The sequence below is a fragment of the Aristolochia californica genome, unplaced genomic scaffold (assembly GCF_029961685.1).
Source record: "Aristolochia californica isolate CCGP_79_NKW_82.1479 unplaced genomic scaffold, dmAriCali1.0.hap1 SCAF_12, whole genome shotgun sequence".
Classification (NCBI taxonomy): Eukaryota; Viridiplantae; Streptophyta; class Magnoliopsida; order Piperales; family Aristolochiaceae; genus Aristolochia; species Aristolochia californica.
The window spans coordinates 25,332,484-25,353,149 of NW_027181793.1; the positions used below are offsets into that span (position 1 = coordinate 25,332,484).

The 20,666-nt window shown below is 36.8% G+C and overlaps 2 protein-coding genes and 1 pseudogene across 2 annotated transcripts; 2 read left to right on the top strand and 1 right to left on the bottom strand.

Moving 5' to 3' along the window:
• Positions 1–106: 106 nt before the first annotated feature.
• LOC137946081 (sulfite exporter TauE/SafE family protein 3-like) lies at positions 107–4,815 on the bottom strand. Its single transcript, XM_068792257.1, has 12 exons — positions 3,512–4,815; positions 3,104–3,263; positions 2,506–2,706; positions 2,365–2,429; positions 2,237–2,264; positions 2,064–2,146; positions 1,836–1,925; positions 1,667–1,717; positions 1,219–1,440; positions 1,006–1,099; positions 685–825; positions 107–372 (listed from the first exon to the last, which is right to left on the bottom strand). The coding sequence occupies exons 1-12, from the start codon at positions 3,725–3,727 to the stop codon at positions 287–289; spliced, it is 1,437 nt and encodes a 478-aa protein (XP_068648358.1). The 5' UTR covers positions 3,728–4,815; the 3' UTR covers positions 107–286.
• A 3,903-nt stretch (positions 4,816–8,718) lies between these two features.
• Positions 8,719–14,074, top strand: LOC137946182 (4-hydroxy-tetrahydrodipicolinate synthase, chloroplastic-like; annotated as a pseudogene).
• A 455-nt stretch (positions 14,075–14,529) lies between these two features.
• LOC137946174 (uncharacterized) lies at positions 14,530–19,658 on the top strand. The gene is made up of 3 exons (XM_068792386.1): positions 14,530–14,881; positions 17,600–17,691; positions 19,123–19,658. The coding sequence occupies exons 1-3, from the start codon at positions 14,729–14,731 to the stop codon at positions 19,529–19,531; spliced, it is 654 nt and encodes a 217-aa protein (XP_068648487.1). The 5' UTR covers positions 14,530–14,728; the 3' UTR covers positions 19,532–19,658.
• Positions 19,659–20,666: the final 1,008 nt, after the last annotated feature.

Genomic DNA, 20,666 nt, shown 5'->3' on the forward strand with positions numbered 1-20,666 from the left:
TTTGATGCCCATAGCATTGGCAGAATTCACAGTATCTATGACACCATGAATGTGCCCTGAGAAGCTAAAATGTACTACTTGAATCAAATTAGACAAAACCCAGAGCTGATTGGAACAAAATGGAAGTTTAAATTGCAAGAGAAAAGGTGGAAGAAAAAGAAAAAAGTCTAAATGTCTTATTTGAATCTAGGAATTCAAAAATTGGTACAAAGAAACAACGGTGGCCAACTTGAGGCCTGATGAACACAACTGCTACTCATGGATCACACGAGCTTTAACTCTCATGTCACGGTTTATATTTGCAGAGATTCTCAAATCCCATGTACTCATGCCGCTCAATCTTACCAACCATGTTTGAGATTCCAACACCACCTGCCAGATGACAAAGCGAGATAAGAAAAAAGGCTATCTAGAGAGAAAGAAAAGGTAGTACTAGAGGGCTTAACCCATAGATCCATCCAACTCCGTGGTAAATTATTAGTTTCATTCAGGTTTTCGTGTCTTTTCTAGTCTTCTGAAGAGTAGAGGGTAGGTACAGAATAAATTTGCAATTATGAAAATTTCAAGACGAGGAAGAGGATTCTATGACTCTTTAAGCATTTCGACTCTACACCAAAAAAATATAAATATCAATAAAAAATAATTTTTTTCTAGATATGATTGCCCACGGAGAAGGATCCTCACCTAGTGAGACTGCACTCACGAATATGGTAAACGCCAAAATGAAGATGATGAGTGATGCTCTTCCAAGTATGAGGATGATCTTCCTCACAACGTGCTGCCCCACAAATGCTGCAACTGTTGACACTGCAACAAGGTAGAGAGCTGCCAAATGCAGAACGGATAAGTCACCAAACTAGATTTACATCAACTATTTTAAAACAAGAAAGAAAACCGGATTATGTCACTTCTTTTGGGTAGCTTTAAAATACAATTCTGGTTTGTGCATAAATATATAGTACATGCATACATACAGAGAGAGAAAGAGAATGAGATATTGAATACCGTAAGGAACAGGGAATCGCCGCAATAGATAATATTCTACAACTGACATGGATGATGAAAATGTCATGGCAAAGGTAGCCGTAGCACTTGAAACCTGTTGGCAAAGTTCGATACAAAAACTTTAGAAATGAAAAGGCTTATCTATGAATGACCGTTAGCATAGACGTCAATGACATAAAATGGGAAAATAAGGGAGCAAAGGATGATACAAACCTGAGGTGGGATACCCAGCTCCAAGAAAAGAGGGCCCAAAATAAAGCCTCCTCCTAAACCAAGAAGACCTCCAACCATACCGGCAAGCACACCACAGGCACAGTACAGAATTAGTTGGTGGACTTTGAAGTTTGTTCCATCATCACCTTTGGATGCTATCACTCTCCTTCCTTTATATAAACTAACTGCCTCAAATCCTGATACCCCTACAGCTACAGGGATCTGCAACATATGTTTACCAAAATTTGTTATCGAATCTCATTAACCATGGCTATTAAGAGATTCACTAAGAATGTTACTGAGTAAACATTGACTTAGATAAGACCAGGTTATAGTTAAAAAGAATAATCATGTCTCTAGAGGAAACAAAACCGAACTAGTATTCTTATGTCAATGACTGCTTCAGTATTTACTAGTTGTAAAAAAGAAAAGAAGCAAGAAATGGTACCTGTAGTAAGTTCAAAACCCAGTATGTAATTGAACAGGTCGTCGTATAATTCTACATCCAACAGGAAAAACTCATTAGCTTCACTGCTTGATGCACTTTTCATATAAAACAAAGAGAACAGAAACAGACGAACAAATTAGAATGGCAAAAGGAAACAACGACTGATAACCTTGATTAAAATTTGCAGGATTAGGAATGCAACCCAGACAAAGACAAGAAGGCCAAGTTCCTTCCAGTAAACATTTTCCATGACAGATACCTATGAAGGCATTCAAGTCAGTGTGAAACATTAGTCAGGAGTAAAACTTGTGACCAGTGACCTTCCTTTTCCAAAAGAAGACACAAAAAAAAAAAAAAAGAATCAGAGCACGTTTAAAGAAAACTGAAGTTAACTTACTGCTGTATCTCCCTTGGCCTCTTTTGGTCCATTCCCTGGGGCACTTGGGAGAGGCTTGTACTCCACATCTTCACCACTTGTTCCTTTAGAAAATGAAAGATAATATATCAATAACATGCTTGCAGTAAACCAAAAGAGAAGAAATATAACCACCGTAAACTTTAAGAATCTACCATTTGATTCAGCACGTTTTGCCGCCTCCTGAAATTAAAAGAAGAAACCAGAACTTACATCAGGGATCAAGTTTAGTTGCATCATATCTGATGACATTGCAGCATAAAAACAGGAGTCTAGCAAGTACCTTCTTCATTATGGTCTCTTTTTTCCATGTTTCAACACCTTTAAGGAAAGCCTTGGTTGATGTTCCTGTAAAACAGTATGTGAGAGTTGGAATCTAGCTAAAAATAATTTAATTTTCATAGTTTGGCAATAAAAATCATACCTAAGAAGAGGATAATGAGGAGGACAGTGACCATCCAATCAGCAAAAATCACATTGAAAGCAACTCCAATGCTAATCCCAAGCATAAGCATCGGTTGGAACAGCAATGCTAAGTCATAGTCAATAATGGGCAAGTCCAGGGTTGGATGCTTTAGCTTGAGATTATAGTGAACAGTAGATGCGGCAGCACCCATGATCATGCCTGCCAATAAAAGAGCCTTGAACGTAAGCACTTAAAAGCAAAAAAGGTTATAGAGTATTTAATGAGGTCTACTATATAAAGTTTTTCCTAGGTGAAAAAGTGGAAGTGCTTATATAATGCATAGTCAGGTAATAGCTTCACCAACCAGATATAACCAGTCACCAGTCCAGTTCAGATTCAGCACTTAGCAAAAACAGTTGCATTGAGATGTGTAAATGAGGATTTTTCAGTGGGACCATGAAATTATGCTCAATAAGTTTCATTGTAAATAGATTATCTCTACTCATAAGTTGTAGAAGCATAACTTTGGTTTTGAATTCGAACAGGAAAAAAATGTTAAGCAGTTTGAATGCAGACATCCTTCCAATTCAGTATTTAGGATACCGCATGCTCTTACATTTTGATATGGCAGTAGATGATTTTGGATCAAAACCAATGATCAGCGTAAGCATGGGAACGAAAATACCGCCCCCACCAACACCTCCGACACTCCCGAAAGCTGCTCCAAAAAATCCAATTAGAGAACCCAGAATAATTTTCCATCCAAACTCCATATCCTGTAGAGCCAAAAACCACAATCAGACATCCTCCTTCAAGGTTCTCAGACACCAGGTTCTCACAGAGGCATAACAAATATTAAAATTTACATGATTAAAAAAAAAATCAAGTAACATAGATTTCTATCAGATCCACATGCTACCAAGACAACTCCGTCCTTTTGGTAGGCATATTGGTAGATATACCATAAGAATGCGTAGATAAACTGATTCCCTGCTGTGTCAATGACATAAAGGAGTAGACTTACCGGCCAGACATGATGGTAAGATGAACCATCCGGCTGCCATAAGAAATTTATGACTTTAAGAAGGTAGTCCGAATTAGTATCTTCAACCTCTGAGCTTTGTGAGGGCTCGCGCATCAGATTTCTCTCTGCTGAAGCAAGCATAAAAGCAAGAAGAAAGCTGACTGCAACCATTGCCACCGATCGCAGACCATGCCATGTCGCACCGAAACGAGCCATAGGACCGAAATTTTTCGTAAGGATCACCGGTACTTCCGAACTCTCTTTCGGAACTTTGATATCAAAGAGGCAGAAAAAAATTGAATTTCCACCTCTCAGTAAAACAAAATATGAACGATATTCTCTTCCACCGAGATCCGCTAACAATTGAACGGAGCTATTCGAACCCAGAAATCGATTTCCTTGCTGGGATACAGCTTCCAGCAAGAAATTGACCAAAACTCAAACCTCAAGAATTTTTTCCCTGATAGACGATGTCTATGTTCAAAGCAGATCCATATAAGGTGACCAAACTGGGACAAGTAGCCTCTTCTCTTTTAAATATTTTCTCCGCCCACTCAAGCAAAGCCTTTTTTTTCCACGCTTAAAGCTGATCGAACTGCAAGGAAATTTTATCTTTGTTTTCAAATGATGAACGACTTTTAGCGACTCAGACTTTCTTCCCTTCTCGGCCGAAATACGAACAGAAATCTCTCCCTCCAACAAATAAACAACTTCCGAATAGACTTTCCGAATACCTGACCGCTAAAAGTCCTTTCAAATCGACTAAACAACGAATGAACAGACTTACCTCCTGTACGACCTCTACCTAAAGGTACACGACAAGATCACGGAGATCGGATAATCCAAACCGCATTCGAACAAGCAAATGCCGCTCAGCAAGAGAAAGAAAGAAACGGGAAACGCCTTAGAAATTAAGAAATCACAAACGACCTATGGGATAAATCCGGGGATCGACTTCTGTCTTCGTTAGAGTTTTGAAAACGAATTTCGTGACCGAAATTCCTTCACCGCGGTGCTTACAACTGAAACTGCAAGAGCTTAACCAGATTAAAAAAAAAATAGAAAATCAGATGAAACTGGAAGCATGCGTGCCTAATCTGTAAATGAAAAAAGCGAAAAAAGAGGAGGACTCCGGAAATCTGAGATCCTAATTATGTGACAGGGAGCACATTTATAAAGCCGCCGGCCTTTGCAGATGCGCTTTAGAGCTCCCCCGGAAGTTTCCCAATCACATTTTCTGCTCATGTAATGTAAAGAGCCACGAAGCTGCAGAAGCTTACGCTGGCGAAGACAAAATCATTAAATCCAGACTAGAAAAAACCGACTCTTGATTTAATTTGTCATTACCCTACTTATGGTTCTCGTTTTTCTTTTGGGTAAATTTGGTCAAGTAAATATCCGATTTTAGATAAAATTTTAAAGAGTAATATTTATCATTATTTTTTTTAAAGAAGGGTTATATGTCCCAATAGAAAAAGGGAGGTACTTTTTTTGAAAAAGTTAGAATAATAAGTAAAAAACATTAAAGATGTGAAGAAATATAAAAATAAGACCTCGATATTTTCCAATTTACCTTTTACACCACGGCGAGTATTTTAAAGCCGAAAAGCAAAAAAGGCAGATTACGCCACGAGGGTTTTCCCGCTCGCGTGCTTTGACGTGTTACGTAACGTACCTCCCATGTCGGGTGCCGCCGAGACTTCCAAGGTAAATCTCACGTGCCCAAATAACTAAGCGAAAAATAAAATATTCAGAAAGGATAAACTTTCTTACAAATAAAAAAGGTAAGAAAGCACGAGAAGTCCGGCTCAGACAGCCGAGATTCCAAAGAACACGTCAACGTTGGCCTAAAGATTCCATAATTTGATTATTTCATAACGGTGTGGCCGGGTTCCAGGGGGATCCAGTCCCAACTCCAAGGTAAGTAGTCGGTCAGTGAGATAGAGATATTTTTATTAAATTAGAGCAGCCACATGCGGTAGCCCCGGCGAGGTGGATGTTGTCTGTATGGGAGATTCTGGTAGGAACGAAAAACAAAACAAAACGAGAAAAAGAGAGAGGAGAATAATGGTTTTATATTGGAGGTCTAACATTACGGATGAGGAGGATATTTGCCATTGTTCTTGCCAGAATACACGCGATTAATGGACCAATTTTGTCCGTCTCGGTGTTTGATGCCCTAAAAAAGAGAGACCTGAACGGCAAACCAGTTGTATGAGATCCAGGTTGTATCCTCGATTCTTGTTCACATAGGAGAAAAACTGAATCGTGTTGATGATGTCATTTTATTTGAACAATGGCGATTTCCCATCAATTCCTTTGGTGAAATATTAATGTTGGAACATATTAAGAAGAGTAAGAGCACAATAATATAAAAAATTCAAGTCGTAGGACTGCGGCTTGGTTGGGTTGGGGCGCGTACTCCATGTTTTCTCCTCTGACTCCAGTAGGGGTGGCTTCGAACTGAGCCGGCTCACGTTGGGGTGAGTACTCGATGGATTCTCCTCTGATTCGGCTCGGTTCGGCTCGGTTTAATTCGTCATTTATCCAGCTCGAGCCAAGCTCGAGTACCGAAATCGGCTCATTTACCTTAACGAACCGAGCTCGACCGAAGCTAGGTTCGGTTTGTCGGCTCGCGAGGCGGCTCGAAGTGAGTTGGATCGGTATGAATCGGTAACGGGATCGCGAGCGAGCGGGGGAGCGGGAGCAAGGGGGGGAAAAATTTTTCCTCCCACCTCGTCACCGCCGACCCCTCCCATCGGTTGTTGTCGCCGCCTCTACCACCGTCGTAGCTATTCGCCAGCGTCTATACCGCCGTCGTAGCTGCTCGTTTGTCGCCTCTGTGGCCGTCCGTTCGATTTCTTCCTCTCCTCGCCGTCGTCTCTGTTTCTGTCATCGTCGCTTCCATCGCCGCCGACTCCGTCGTGGCCGTCATCCCTGATGATAGGTCCTCCCCGGCGCCGTAACCCCCTTCCCTCCGCGTCATCTCGGCGAAAAACCAGAACAGGGGAGAAATAATCTCCCCCCTCCCTCGCGAGAAGATGATCTCGCACGTCATAAAATAAAAAAAAATACAAAAACTTTTTCCTTTGGAAAAAATTAAAAATAAATTTTATATAAATAATTTTCTACAAACTATTAGTGTCTCATGTTTTTTTAAACATTTTTCTAATTAAAATTTGTTATTAAAAATCATATAATTTTCTAAGTAAGATTTTTCGTACCATCATGGGGTAGAAAACTATATAGAAATTTTTTGAATAAGTATTTAACAGTTGATGCTGTAATACTTTTAGCATGAAGCAATTTTCATTGCAATTTTGTGTTTGATATTTTATTTAATTAAAAATTTATCAATAAGTATAATAATATATTAGATTGATTATTAATTTTTATTTATTTCCCTATAAGAGACAATAAAAGGTCCATTTAACTTTCCTAAGAAAATTTTAAAATATTTCCTGTAATTTTCTAATAAGTCACTAATAGTAATAAGATTTTATTTAAAGGTTTTTTTGGGAAAATGTATCATAGGAAAAATATTTTTAGTTTTTCCTAGAATATAAATTTTTATCTAGGGGCATTAAGGAGGCCATAATAAATTATGGCCAGATTCAAAAATTACAAAACAAGCCAGACAACAATTGGAGTAAAAAATATTAATATTGGTGCATTTTAATCCATTATTGGAATTTAATCCTGAACCTCCCCTATCATTATATTTTTTAAAAATATACGCATAATTTTATATATAATTTATTTAAAGCCATCCCTACGTGCGAGATCATAAACAAGGAAAAAAAAACTCTTTGTCCCTTCCTCATGGCTCTTAAATAAATTGAAAAGATATTTTAGTAGAAATACGTTTCTAGAGACTATTAGTGGTTTTTTTAATAAATGTTGACAAGACATTTTTAATAGAAATATAGGGACCATTAGTGCCTCATTTTTTTCAAAATATTTTTCTAATTATAAATTCTTTTTAAAAAATCATATAATTTTCTAAGTAAGATTTTCTTGCCAAGATGGGTTAGAAAACCATATAGAAAATTTTTGAATAAGTATTTGACAGTTGATGATATAATACTTTGAGCATGAGGCGATTTTCATAGCAATTTTGTGTTTGACATTTTATGTGATTAAAAATTTATCGATAAGTATAATAATATATTAGATTAATTATTAATTTTTATTTATTTCCCTAGAAAATGCAATAAGAGGTCCATTTAACTTTCCTAAGAAAAATTTAAAATATTTCTTGTAATTTTCTAGTAAGTCTGTAATAGTAATAAGATTTTATTTAAAATATTTATAGTTTTTATTCGGGTGATTGTAAATTGATAGTGATATTTTATTTAATTTTGTTGTGTTTGATTATTGTATAGAGTTTATTTATAATGTTATGCAGTGTATGGAGTGTTTAGATTATTTTATGGAGTGTATAAACAATTTCATGAAGTATTTATGGAATATATAAATAGTTTTATAGAGTGTTTATGATTATGCCCAATTTTAAGTAGAGGTCATGCCGAATTTTATACACGTATTATATATATAGATTATACTCAATTTTAAGTAGAGGTTATGTCCAATCTTATATACATATTATATATATAAGTTATACCCAATTTTATGTAGAGATCATGCCCAATTTTATGTAAAATATATGCATAATTTTATATATATTTTATTTGATATATATTTTTTAAAAAATTTTAAATGTATGTTGAGGTTCGAGCTTGGTTCGAAGCTCGGCTCGAACTCGTTGGGCTCGAGTTTAATAACAATTTTAGGCTATATGGCTCGGCTAAAAGCTCGGCTCGATGCCGCCCCAAATCGGAAGGCCCCAGTTCTTGCGTTCACGGCCTTCCATGAGACTGGATCTACCTAGGTCCCTGCTTTTCCAGTGACGATTGACAACAATCAACAGTGATGTTGAGTACGGCCGCAAGCAACCAAACCTCTCTTGCTCTGCGCCTCATCTTGCCCTACAAGTTGCCACAGTCTATCTTCTTCACTCTAGTTTCTCTCTCCCGTATTCAAGTTACCACCTGCTCTGATGCTCCAAGTCGGATAGCGGCAGCTGCCACGACCGTTTAACGACCAGAGTACGTTGTTGTATTTTGGTTCCTTTCATGTATGATGGGCTCAGTTTGTGAAGTCTAAGTGTATTACGCTACTGTAAGCAGCTGGGGGTGAAAGAAGTAGGGGAAGTAGGCAACGTGGGTACATTGGTAAGGAAGGTTGTTTTAGTGGCACTTCTCTTTCTGTTGTTACTTGTGTTTGAGCTGTTTTGCTTTTGTTAAATTTATATTTCACTGAGTTTTGAGTGGCGTAGAGTGACTTTTGAGTATTAAAAATGTGAAGCTGGGTTGTTTTGTTATTCTTTGCTCAGAATGTTGTCGACATAGCGTGATTATTTTTATCAGTAATTGTTTCCACTATGGTGCTGACTTTGAAACTTGGATTAGAAGTTAGATGCTTTGCTTCTTTCAGCTATTTCCTTTTGCTTTCACATGAAATTGACAAGTTTAGTTACTTTGCGCTCTCTAGTGACCTGGAGGGATCGTTTGCAGCATAGAACAGGACAAACAATATGTCATGCATGAATTTTTTATTTGAATTAACATCATTTTTTTTTAAATGCGGGCTTTTAATTTTTTGTTTGTATGTATACTGATTCAGGCTAGAAAGAGACTAGTGAGCAAAGAATGTCCTGTATGGAATGTGGCGTTAACCTGATGCTGTCAAGTGGTAGTAGTGGACTCTTTCTCTTGTCATGATTGAATTTTTCTTTGGATTTTCTTTTAGTGCTCTAATTTTATTAGAAGATTTAACTATCGTTGTTATCTGGCCTAATTTTGGATTTCTGTTTTTGAATGATGAAGTGAAACAGCGCTGTGAGTCACAGATACAGAGGACTCGAACAATTGAAATTAACAATAATGTGATGATGAATTTTTTGCTTAAAATTTGGGGATCATTTGTCTAACTTTCGTTTTTGACAGACCCTTGTTTATATCAGTATCACCCTTTTTCCATTTGTTGCCTTTTGTTGCATTTCTTTGTTTACTTTCAAATTGCTTTTGTGTATAACATGTGTTTCTTTACCGTTCCCTATATTCGTTTTGTTTTTTCTGACATAAAACTCAGCTGCTTTTATTGCTGGTGTCATTTTGAACCCGATAAAATCAGCGTCTGAACTGGTTCCAAATTGATTAAATATTTTTTGATTTAAGTTTTCAACAATTTTGCAGGCATTAGTTATGTATTTGAATTCCTTATTCTCTTCTGTGGAGGAGGCTTATTTAGAAAAATAAGTATGATAAAATTTCCATACATCGATGTTATTAAGCTCGCTCATGGCTTTATGAAACTTAAGAGGAATGTTTGATGTGGGTGCTGTATTGATCTTTTCCAAGTGTTTTCATTATTTTTAACTTTGCAGGTCAGTTGGTGAAACTTGAAGTGTCTTGGTTGCCAGCTGACAGTGCAAATGTCATCATTGAGGAGCCACAATCTGTCTTTGAGAAATGGAACCATTAGGTTACCTCTAGATTCTGTGCCAAACTCATACTAGAGGTTAATTCCTTTTTGTCTACAGTTTTTTTACCAGTCAGTTATTTGTTCTTACCTAATAGTGTATACTATATGCTATTTGTTTCATCTAAACTACTTGCTGCTGAAGAAACTTGGGCAAATTTGATTGAATTGATTACCTTTTTATTATGTACCCTTGAGAAATGCACTATCCACTTAGTATTCATAAGTGTGGAAGTTGCTTTTTTAAAGTCCTCTTTGAGTAGCTTTATTTACCTATGTTTTTTTTTAATTTTTTTTGAAATGATGCTGTTTTTTTTTAATTGTTAATCTAGATGTTTCTGCAGTACAAACATTTTTCCTTGGAAAGGGGTTGTAAAATTTCATTTCTAGCATATTTTTTCTTTATTCTTCGAGGAGAGATGAAAAGCTTGAGCATGTTGAATTCATTTGGCTTTTCCACTAACAAAGAAAGTTTACTATTTATTCTGCTGGTAACTTGAGGATTCAGCATCCATATATTTCATTAGAGTGATTTATCTGATCTTATTAGAGATCTAACACCTTTATATTTTGTTAAGATGTCCACTAGGTATTGGCTCGACACTGATAACCTAGTTGAAATCGATCTGTTTTCTACTGGATTTGACTTGATCATTAGATTATAAGTTCATTCATATTGGACCAGACCTAAATTGTCGTAAGAGAACTTTTTTATTCTTTGGTAAAGGTGCCTTTTTTCCTCTTCCTACCGGGAAATTTTCCATGTGAGACATATTAATATCTGGGATGCTAGAGTGAAATATACCCACCAATATGACCTAGGGCAGGTCGTACCATGCTTTGAAAACCTTATATGCATCAGTGACTCTGGGACTTTACTTTCATTCAGTGACATCCTATTATCATAAAAATTGTGGTCGTCATGCTGGAGCATTAACTTTTGATCTCATAACTCCATTTGACCATGCTAAATTCCTATATATTTCTTCTGACGAAGGGTGCAATTGTGTTCCTAGGCTAAATTCCTCTGTGAATTGCTACCTAATTCCTTGGGTTGGTATTATTTTCACATATTGTAACATCCCTATGGTTTTGCTAAGTGCAGAACGAATGTAAAATGGAGGTCCTCAGAACCTTCCATCGTCTCCAACTTTCATCTTCCAATGCGGAGTTTTGAAGTGAAAAATAGGTTCATTCAGATTTTCAAATTCTGTGTCTTTGACTTACTTATTTAGTAGTTTAACATTGTGTTTTGTCTTATATGTTCTTAACATAGTTGACCATTTTGTTTTTCTTATATTTTATTGGAAGTGATCATGTTCCTCTTGATGCTTTTCAGGATGCTTGTTCTTGTGAAAAAAGGTTGTATTGTCAATGAATGATTTTTTTTCCATTTCAAGAAAAAAGAAGAATGTTTTTTATATGTGAAGAACTTCTGCACTATGATACCTTTGAAATTTGGTTTATGTTGATCTTTTCCACCAGTATTAATTGCAGCAGTATTAAATGACACCCTCCTTCCTCAAGAAACAGAAACCATTGTTAGGGAAAAAGTAATCTGGTTTACTGGGCTTAATAATTTCAGTAGATTAATTTGAAATTCCAATCAGTGTTGTTAAAATTGAAGTGGACCAGCCAGTTTGGCTGGTTGAACTGGAGAAGGAGGTCTATGTGGCTCTTATATAACCAAAACTGTTTTAACACTCAGAACAGGATGCTCTATCTGATATGAACTGGACCCAGTGGTGTGTCAGTGTTGAGATGGAGAAAGCACCATCCTCAGGTTTCTATTAGTTCTCTATTTTCCTTTCTTTCTTCAATGTTTCTGATTCAAGCTAGAGTATCCTTTGGATGCCTAAACAGCTATACAAAATAGACAAGAGCTTAATCATCTTGAATTCATCTGAATTATAATGTTACATGATTCAAGTGTGCTAAGGAAAAAAATTCTTGAAATCAATAAGAGTTTTGTGGTAGAAAAGTTGATTAAGTCTCTTCTACATGGCAAGTTTTCAGGGGCCTTGAGTTAGACAAGGTGTGGTATATCTTGCAGATGCTGAAAAATAAAAAACCCGAAGTACCCTTGTGATGAACCAGTAACTTTCTGCTTTAGTCTCACTGTCACGGGGAAGCGTCTAATTCAGAGCCTCATGCACATTGTCACTTTGTTGGATTGCACTTGAAGTATGGATGGGAAATTTTTTGGATCACTCATTGAAACTTCATCTTTGTCCTTGTACAAAAAGATGCTGCTCATTTGTTTCAATTCTTCTAAACTTAATGGCAATTAGTGCATGTGTAATGGCCTGCCATGATGAGCTGAGAAATATTTTGATGGTAGACACATGTCAATCTTTCTTCTTTGTTAAGGAGACATGGAGAAGCTTTGCATTCACACTTCTGTTGGAAATAAGATAAGGGGAATTAGTAAAAAAAATAGAAGGGTGATGTTTTTAAGGAAGATTGACATGTATATGTAAGAGATGACACTTGACTAAATAGTTAAGAGAAAAACTGAAGTGGTTGAATCAGTTGAGCAGCTAAGGGAATTAGTAAAAAATCTAGTGATAGCGAAGTCTATTGTTGAAAACATCACATGGTTCAAGTCACGCTTTTGTGCCTAGTCCTCAACAGTAACTAAAAGGGAGAGCTCTTATTTTTTGTTATGTTGACTGTTTGCTGTTATTGTTAAAATCCTTTTCATGCTTCACATCGTTAAGTTTAACAAATGGGTCCTCTTGGAAATGAGTTACAGTAATGAAATCAGTTTAGAGATTGATCTTTCTCTTGTTACTCTGCTGGGGGCATGTGAGTTCTAACAGTTATCTGCCATTAATATGTTGTTTTATCTTGTCAATGTAGGACATCAGTTGAGGATATAAAGAAGATTAGACTGATAACTGCATATTTACCAGATGGAAGATTTGATTTGGAAGCTTACGATGCCCTGATGTATATGCAGATATTAAATGGAGTTGAAGGTGTAATAGTGGGTGGTACAACTGGTGAAGGCCAGCTTATGAGCTGGGATGAACACATCATGCTAATTGGACACACAGTCAACTGCTTTGGTGGGTCCATGAAGGTAATTGGAAACACAGGAAGTAATTCAACAAGGGAAGTAATTCATGCAACAGAGCAAGGCTTTGCTGTGGGAATGCATACTGCACTTCACATCAACCCTTACTATGGAAAGACCTCCCTACAGGGATTGATTTCTCATTTTGAGACCATTCCCCTACCATTGTCTTCAACGTGCCCATCTAGAACAGGGCAAGACATTTTTCCCCGGGTGATGTATACACTTGCAGAAAATGCTAACATGGCTGGCGTAAAAGAATGTATGGGTAATGATAGGATCAAAGATTATTCTGATGAAGGGTTGGTCATATGGAGTGGTAATGATGATCAGTGCCATGACGCGAGATGGATGTATGGGGCTACTGGAGTAATATCCGTTGTTAGCAACCTGGTCCCAGGATCAATGCATGAGCTTATGTTCGAGGGGAATGATTTATCTTTAAATTCTAGGCTAATGCCTTTGATAGAATGGCTGTTTCGGGAACCAAATCCTATTGGACTAAATACTGCCTTGGCACAGTTGGGAGTGGTGAGGCCTGTTTTCCGGCTGCCTTATGTCCCTCTTTCTCGCGAAAGGCGGGTTGAGTTTGTCAATATAGTGAATGCTCTTGGGTGGGAAAGTTTTGTAGGAAAGAAAGATGTACAAGTTATGGATGATGATGGTTTTATCTTATTATGTCGGTATTAGATATGCTTTTTTATGTATTTTCTTCACTCGATGAAGACAGTTGAGTCGACGAAGTAACTACCCGAGTACAAGATTTCCTTGAAGACGTGCTGATACTGTAGCGCTTGTTTTCTGCCGGGAAGTTAGAAATTCAAAATCGGGGAATTCTGATGCTATTCAATGCTCGCAAATGGCGATGTTAGGGTTGCTTCCGGGAACAGATTCATCGCTGCCAGTGCTTCAGCTTCCTTGCAGCGTACATTCCAATCAAAATCCACTCGTTATTTTCACGTCCGCGGCATTTATAGCTTCTTAAAATCCGGAAGGTTGGGACGAGATGGAACTGTTCTTCCAACACAACTCGATTTCGATATATATATATGTAAGATGAGAAACTCAGGCGTGGCGTTCCCCCGGGACATCCTGGTATTTAATTCTGTCTGGTGGAAGTCTTGGAATGCTCAGCGTTGCAATGCTTCAGGATGAAGTTGTTACAAGTTGGGATGAGATAGGATAGGCTTTAGGGGCTTTGGCCCATTACAGGCCTTTTTGGGGTTGCGAGTCATTGCAGGTTAATGGGAGTGCCGAATAACGGTTATGATCACTTCTGAGAGAGGGCGGGAAGGTCCAGATGAAGCTTCTCATGTGCTTCTCACGTAAGACCTCCTTTGCTCACTGTAACTATTCGGTGACGCCAAAATGGAGGAATACCTCTCTTCCGCCTAGTTGCCTCGTTGCGGACCAAACCCCTCCAAAGATTAGTGAAACAACTTGTTTTACGGAAGAACTCCCTGTCTTCCCCCCCCCCCCCCCTCCTGATTCCTCAAATCTGACCTCCCCTTTTTACAGGAACGCTCACAAGCGGAAGTTCTTTCTCTCATTTAATCTTTACTGATTTTTTGGAGAATCAGAGAACTATTAATTGGATGATGTTGAATGTATGGAAATGGTATCAGAGATGTCTTACAGTTCATCCGTTGAAGACCCAAATCATCAGCTCCGGTTTTCTGTGGGGCATAGGAGACATAGCTGCGCAGGCTATAACGCAGTCTACCGTCAACGTAAAGAAAGAACACACAGTAAGCTCAACTCGTCGCAATCTTTATTCTCACCTTGTTGTCATCCTCTCTAGTTACCTGCCTTGGTTTTATTTCTGATACTTTCATATGAGGTTAAGTGCACACCTGATAAGTTGATCTTATCGAAGTAGTGGCATAAGGTTTTCTTTTTAGTACGTATTGCTTTTAACTGAATGGCGTTCTTATCTTTTTCTTACTTGTTCTATATGGTTGTGGAATTGGACGATCATTGGTAGGTATCTTGTTTTTGTGTTGTCTTTGATAATCCAGGAGTTGTAACCTTCCTACCTTTTTCAACTTCGGGGCGGGATTCTTGTCCAAGTGTTTATAGCATGTGCTGCTTGTGATTCTTGGTGTTTGTATAGTAATACTTTTTCATCTCTTCTTTTTCTTTTTTCATTTTTTCTGCTGATTTCCCAATCGAGACCATCGGCTCTCTCATACTGGTAGGCTCTTATACTTTATTTGCTTTTGGGTATTCTTGTCTAGCTGCTCAATTTCTACCGGTGGTTTGTCTTTGTTTTTCATCAGCCAAGCTGTTTTTAAATCAAGTAACTCTTAATATCTGCCTTCTTTTCCTCGTTCAATCAGGCATATGGTTTGTTCTGATGATCTGGCATGTTTTTCGTTTTATTCTGTCTTTTTTAGTCGTTTATTTTCTTTATTTTCTATTTTCTTCCTTTCCTGTTACACATTGTTGTCCTTTTTGTTTTAATCTATTATTGTTAATGTACTCATCCTGCTTGAATGTGTCTATAGATTCAACTCATCTCATGCCTGAGTTTAGCCGGAGAAAGCATGCTTTTCTCTAATTTCTCATCGTAGACCTAGCTACTGTAATGGCTACTTTGTTTTCTTATTTTTTTCTTTCAATTTCTATTCATTCTCTTAGAAAAACTATGCTCTATTAATGCACATTAAGGGTGAAGTCATTGGTGACTAAAACGTCAAATCTAATATGTAACCAATAATAGTAAATGCATGCTGCATTGAATGTAAAGAAGTGGTTACTTACTAAATCGACTTTTGAGAAGGGTGACAACTACGGAAAAGTTCCAGTTTGAGGATTGGGTAGGACATTGACCATGTGGTCGTCCTGCCTGGAATGCATTCCAAATTCAGTTTCCTTCTGAATGTAATACAATCATTTCTTGTCTCCTTGGCATTAGCAAACCTAATCCTACTCTTGATGAAATGACTCCTTGATAAGTAAATCCCTCCATATAATTATTTATAGCAGTAACTGGCTGAAAATATACTTTTCAAAAAAAAAAAAAAAAACTCCAAATAAGTTTGCTTCATTGTTGTCCTTGTATTTCATCAACATCTTTAACTTGGAATTTTGGTTCCTGGCAGTTGCGAGTTGCTTTTTGTTTGCAATTGCATTAGCTGTAATTTACACACAGGATGTTGATTGATATCATTGGAAGGTAATTTCATCACTGACAACCTCTGGCTGCTACTTTGGATTATACTTTTCTTGCTTCTGAAAAGGACTGCATCGGGAACTCGTCCTATCCAATGTTTGAGAACAGATTATCTCCAGTTGTTTAAAATGTTGCTGTTCACTGTCTTTTAGGAAAAAAAAAAAATTCTGTTCAGTTCTTGCTGCACTCAGCCCCTCCAGAATAACTGCTAGAATGGACTACTTTGTTGTCTATCAGGGTTGTTTCATCTTCTACACAGTATTTAATCGAATCAATTTGGCTTTTTTTTTTTTTGCACCTATTTCTGTGGCTAAATTGAATGCTTCTGTTTTTACTCTTAGAAGAATAGGTTGGCTCAGGTGCTGAAAAGAAGGTTGTTCTTCACTCTTTTGAAAAAATTGTATGAAATCTTGTTCATGCAACAAGATTGAATATGCTCTTAGGCAGTGAAGAGAAGTTCTTCTGTTGTCAGTGGGAAACATGATGGGTGTCCTGGTGGTTAGTGTATGCTCCTGGTGTGGAAAGATATCTTAGGTTTTCATTCAGAAATGAGCTTCCAGTTCTTACATATGTAGTAGAATCTCTCTCTCCTCAATTAACTTTTGATTTTGTCCAAAGAAAACTGTTTAAATTTTTTTTCTAGATGAGATAAAATGAGCATTTGTTCTAAAAAATAAGATGAGATATGTGGGTATTTAAGGTTCAGGTTTTAACCGAAGATAGAAAGGAGAAAATTTGACTTTCATGCACTTCCAAGTTCTAAATTATTTTTCAATTATGGAAAACTGAAACTTCTAAATTTATTGCACACACACCCGCACTAAAAGAAAAAAAAGCCAAGTAAGATGAATGCTGACCCTTATTTAAAGCCTCCTGCTCATGCACCCAAAGTTCACTCGCTTGTTAGAAAATGAATGTGGAGTTCAGATCAACTTTGTTTATGGCTACTGGTTTAGACAAATAGATACTGATTTAGTTAAAACAAAAGTACCACATCTAGTTTTTTTTTATTCTTAACTAAACTCATTCAATAGTGTTGATAAATATATGAAAAATTAGTTCTATTCTATTTAGAAGCCCAGGATAGCCTGCCGATGAACTGCAATTTGAAGACACGTGTGTTAAGAGATAATCGGAGAGAATTGATGTCTTCAGCTATGAATTAATCCTTTTTTTAGTGTTTTCTTAAGAAAGGTTTTAGTATTTTATGTTAAAAACTGGTTGGGAACCTGCACCAGATTAATTATGTGAATCACTCATTGATATTTAGTGTCACTTGTTTACTTATCAGGATGGAAGTCAAGAACTCAAGATAAATTGGCGGAGGGTAGCCATCACAAGCATGTTTGGATTTGGATTTGTTGGACCCGTTGGTCATTTTTGGTTAGTTTTTTCTGCTAATATTCACATTAATCGTAGCTTCCAAAGTGATCCTTCTTTATAGATGCAAAGAAACAACTTTAACCTTGAAAATATTTTCATTCTTTTGAAATATCTCTATTCTTGTATGTATCAAAATATATACACACTAATGCAATCTGTTTTCTCATAAATATTATTTAAATAAACCCATGATCTGTAATATACTTTCCCTCGGCATAATAATTAGTCTTTTATATCATTTTTTATGTGAACAACATAAAATGCTAGAATGTGTTTAAGAAGTTGACAATATCTAATTGCCATCTGAACATTGCTAATTCTGGTGGAGTTATAATGGTAGAATTAGCGTACAATGAAAATGATTGACCTAGAACTAGAAATCAATCACCTATGTAAAGAGGAAGTGAAATTGGATCCCCTCGTTAATCGTATTTCCATGAGGTGTACTTCTTCAAGATAGTGACTCAAAAGTAAGAATTGTGCAGCTACATATCATCTTCTAAACAAAAGCTAAGGGTCATGATTCTTGATAGACCTCATACACACCATTAAGTAATTGCCACCCCTCACGAATTATTTTATTTTCTCCTATAACTACAAGGGACACCCAGTGAAGTGAGATTCCAATGCAATTTCCTGGTGCATTGACACAAAAAGGTGGCCTCTCAGAATGAATCCATCCCCAAGTTTCTTGCACTCATGAGGGTGTACTAAAAGTCTAATACTCAGGTCTCTTCCAATTCTTCCATATTCATTAGTTACAAAAGGCTATGTTAGAATAAGTTGCACTTGCTTCAATTTTAACTTGTTTTGGTCATTCCTATTTTTGCTCCATGTGCATTATTTCATTAATATCGTTTTTCCTATCCAATTATACTTGTGCTTTAGTTCTTTATTTATGAAGGACTCTTGTACAATCTCTTCCCTCTGATTCTTTGCAATATCAGCTGCTTTGGTATTATGCTTGCAAAGTGATAAAATATAGTTGGTGCAATTGATCTGTGTAACAACTCAAAACCTTGAAAATTTGTGCCCATTCAAACAAAAAGAAGCTGTAAAATGTGTCTCCTGTCTTATAAAATGAATTAGTGAAGACTAGTAATGCTTAATATTCATGAGTCATGATGAGGAAAAGAAAACAGTATATGCACATCATACAACAACTTCCAAGAAACAAGGAAATAGTATCTGTTTGGATACTGAACATTTAGGATTGTGTGCTAATCTAAAAATAATAATTAAAAAAACTCTTGAGAATATGATTTTTCTTTCTTTTTTAGATGTAATATGTTTGGGATTTCTGTCAATTCCAGATTTTTTGCTTTAATGGTTACCTGCTCCTGTGAACTAGAAAAGTCATTTCATATGAAAAACTAGTAACCCTTCAAGTTGTCACAATTTTATTCTAAGGTACATTTTTTGGTTTCACAGGTATGAAGGTCTTGATCAATTCATAAAGATGCGGCTTAAATTGCAACCAAAATCTGCTCGGTTTGTAGCTGCAAAGGTTGGTCTTGATGGGCTCATTTTTGGGCCCTTGGATTTATTAGTATTTTTCTCATACATGGGATTTTCCAATGGGAAGAACCTGGATCAGGTGAAAGAAGACGTCAAAAGGGATTTTATCCCTGCCTTAGCTTTAGAAGGTGGAATATGGCCAATTGTCCAGGTTGCAAATTTTCGATTTGTTCCAGTGAGATACCAGCTTCTTTATGTAAATGTCTTTTGCTTGTTAGACAGTGCCTTTTTGTCATGGCTTGAGCAGCAACAAGATGCTCCTTGGAAACAGTGGTTTACTTCTTTCTTAACATTGGAAGGGCAGAAGGGTAAGGAAGTATGACCCTTTCTCCCTTGATGACTCTCCATCCATGTCTTTGACAGTCTGAAGGAAGTTTCTTTATACAAATGTCTGATACACGTAACTGTGACAGCTTTTAAAGAATACCAACATGGGCTTTATTAGTGAAGATTCTCAGATTACTTTGTAAATTGAACGGCATTTTTCTCAGGGGGATTGGACTTTTGACAGGAGAAAAATTTGTGCAAGTTCTTAAAAGTGTTCGTTTGTAATTGTACCTAACAGAGTTTTTCAAGGTGATATGATACTGCAGGATAATGGAATGAGGCTTATAGGATGTTTGCAAATTACTTCAAAAAGATTCGGTGCCAAGGAATACTTCTAACTACAGTGCTTTCTTCTTTTCATCTTTATCTGGATTCGGCCTGGGTATGTGTAGTTGAATTTGTGATACAATCCTTAATGGCAGGGTTTTGGTTTGGCCTTAGAGATTTATCCAGAAACTTGCACTATTAAAACGATCCACTTGCCCTAGTTAAGAAAAGGATCCTTCCCTTGTGTGTCTCCATGCGTAATAATCTTGGGCAGTTTGGAAGAATGTCACTAGAATAAGGTTTTTCTGACCGCATGTAATATCATCTCACGTTCTGTGTCAAGCACGGATGACACTCATCAGATTGCTGATACTTTTGTAAGAGTTCACCACAGGATCAGATCGCTAAAACCAATTGAATGGATGTTACAAGAGATTTGAGTCAATTTGAAGTGAATCGATTGAACTGTGGCACTTTTGCCAGGGATGGGCAAGTGAAGACGCTAAATATCAAACATCCAGGGAAAGAACGATGGTCCCAAGGTTCTAGGTCAGGTTATGAAATAAGAGCACATAACAGATTCCAGCCAACTATAACGATACTATTGCTACACCAAATTTTTACTCTTGAGAAAATATGATAATAATAAGACAATCATCTTTAATAGAAAATTTCCAAAATGTCAGTGTCTCCATTTTGTCATTCAAAAAAGAATAAATGAAGAGTGAAATGGATCTCAAGCATGACCTAACTGAAAGTAACAAAACTCAAGCATCAGATCATCTATAGTTATGTTAAAAAATTAAATGTGATTACATGGCTTCGAATCTGCATGCCTTTTCCTTTACTTTGCTAGTTAAAGT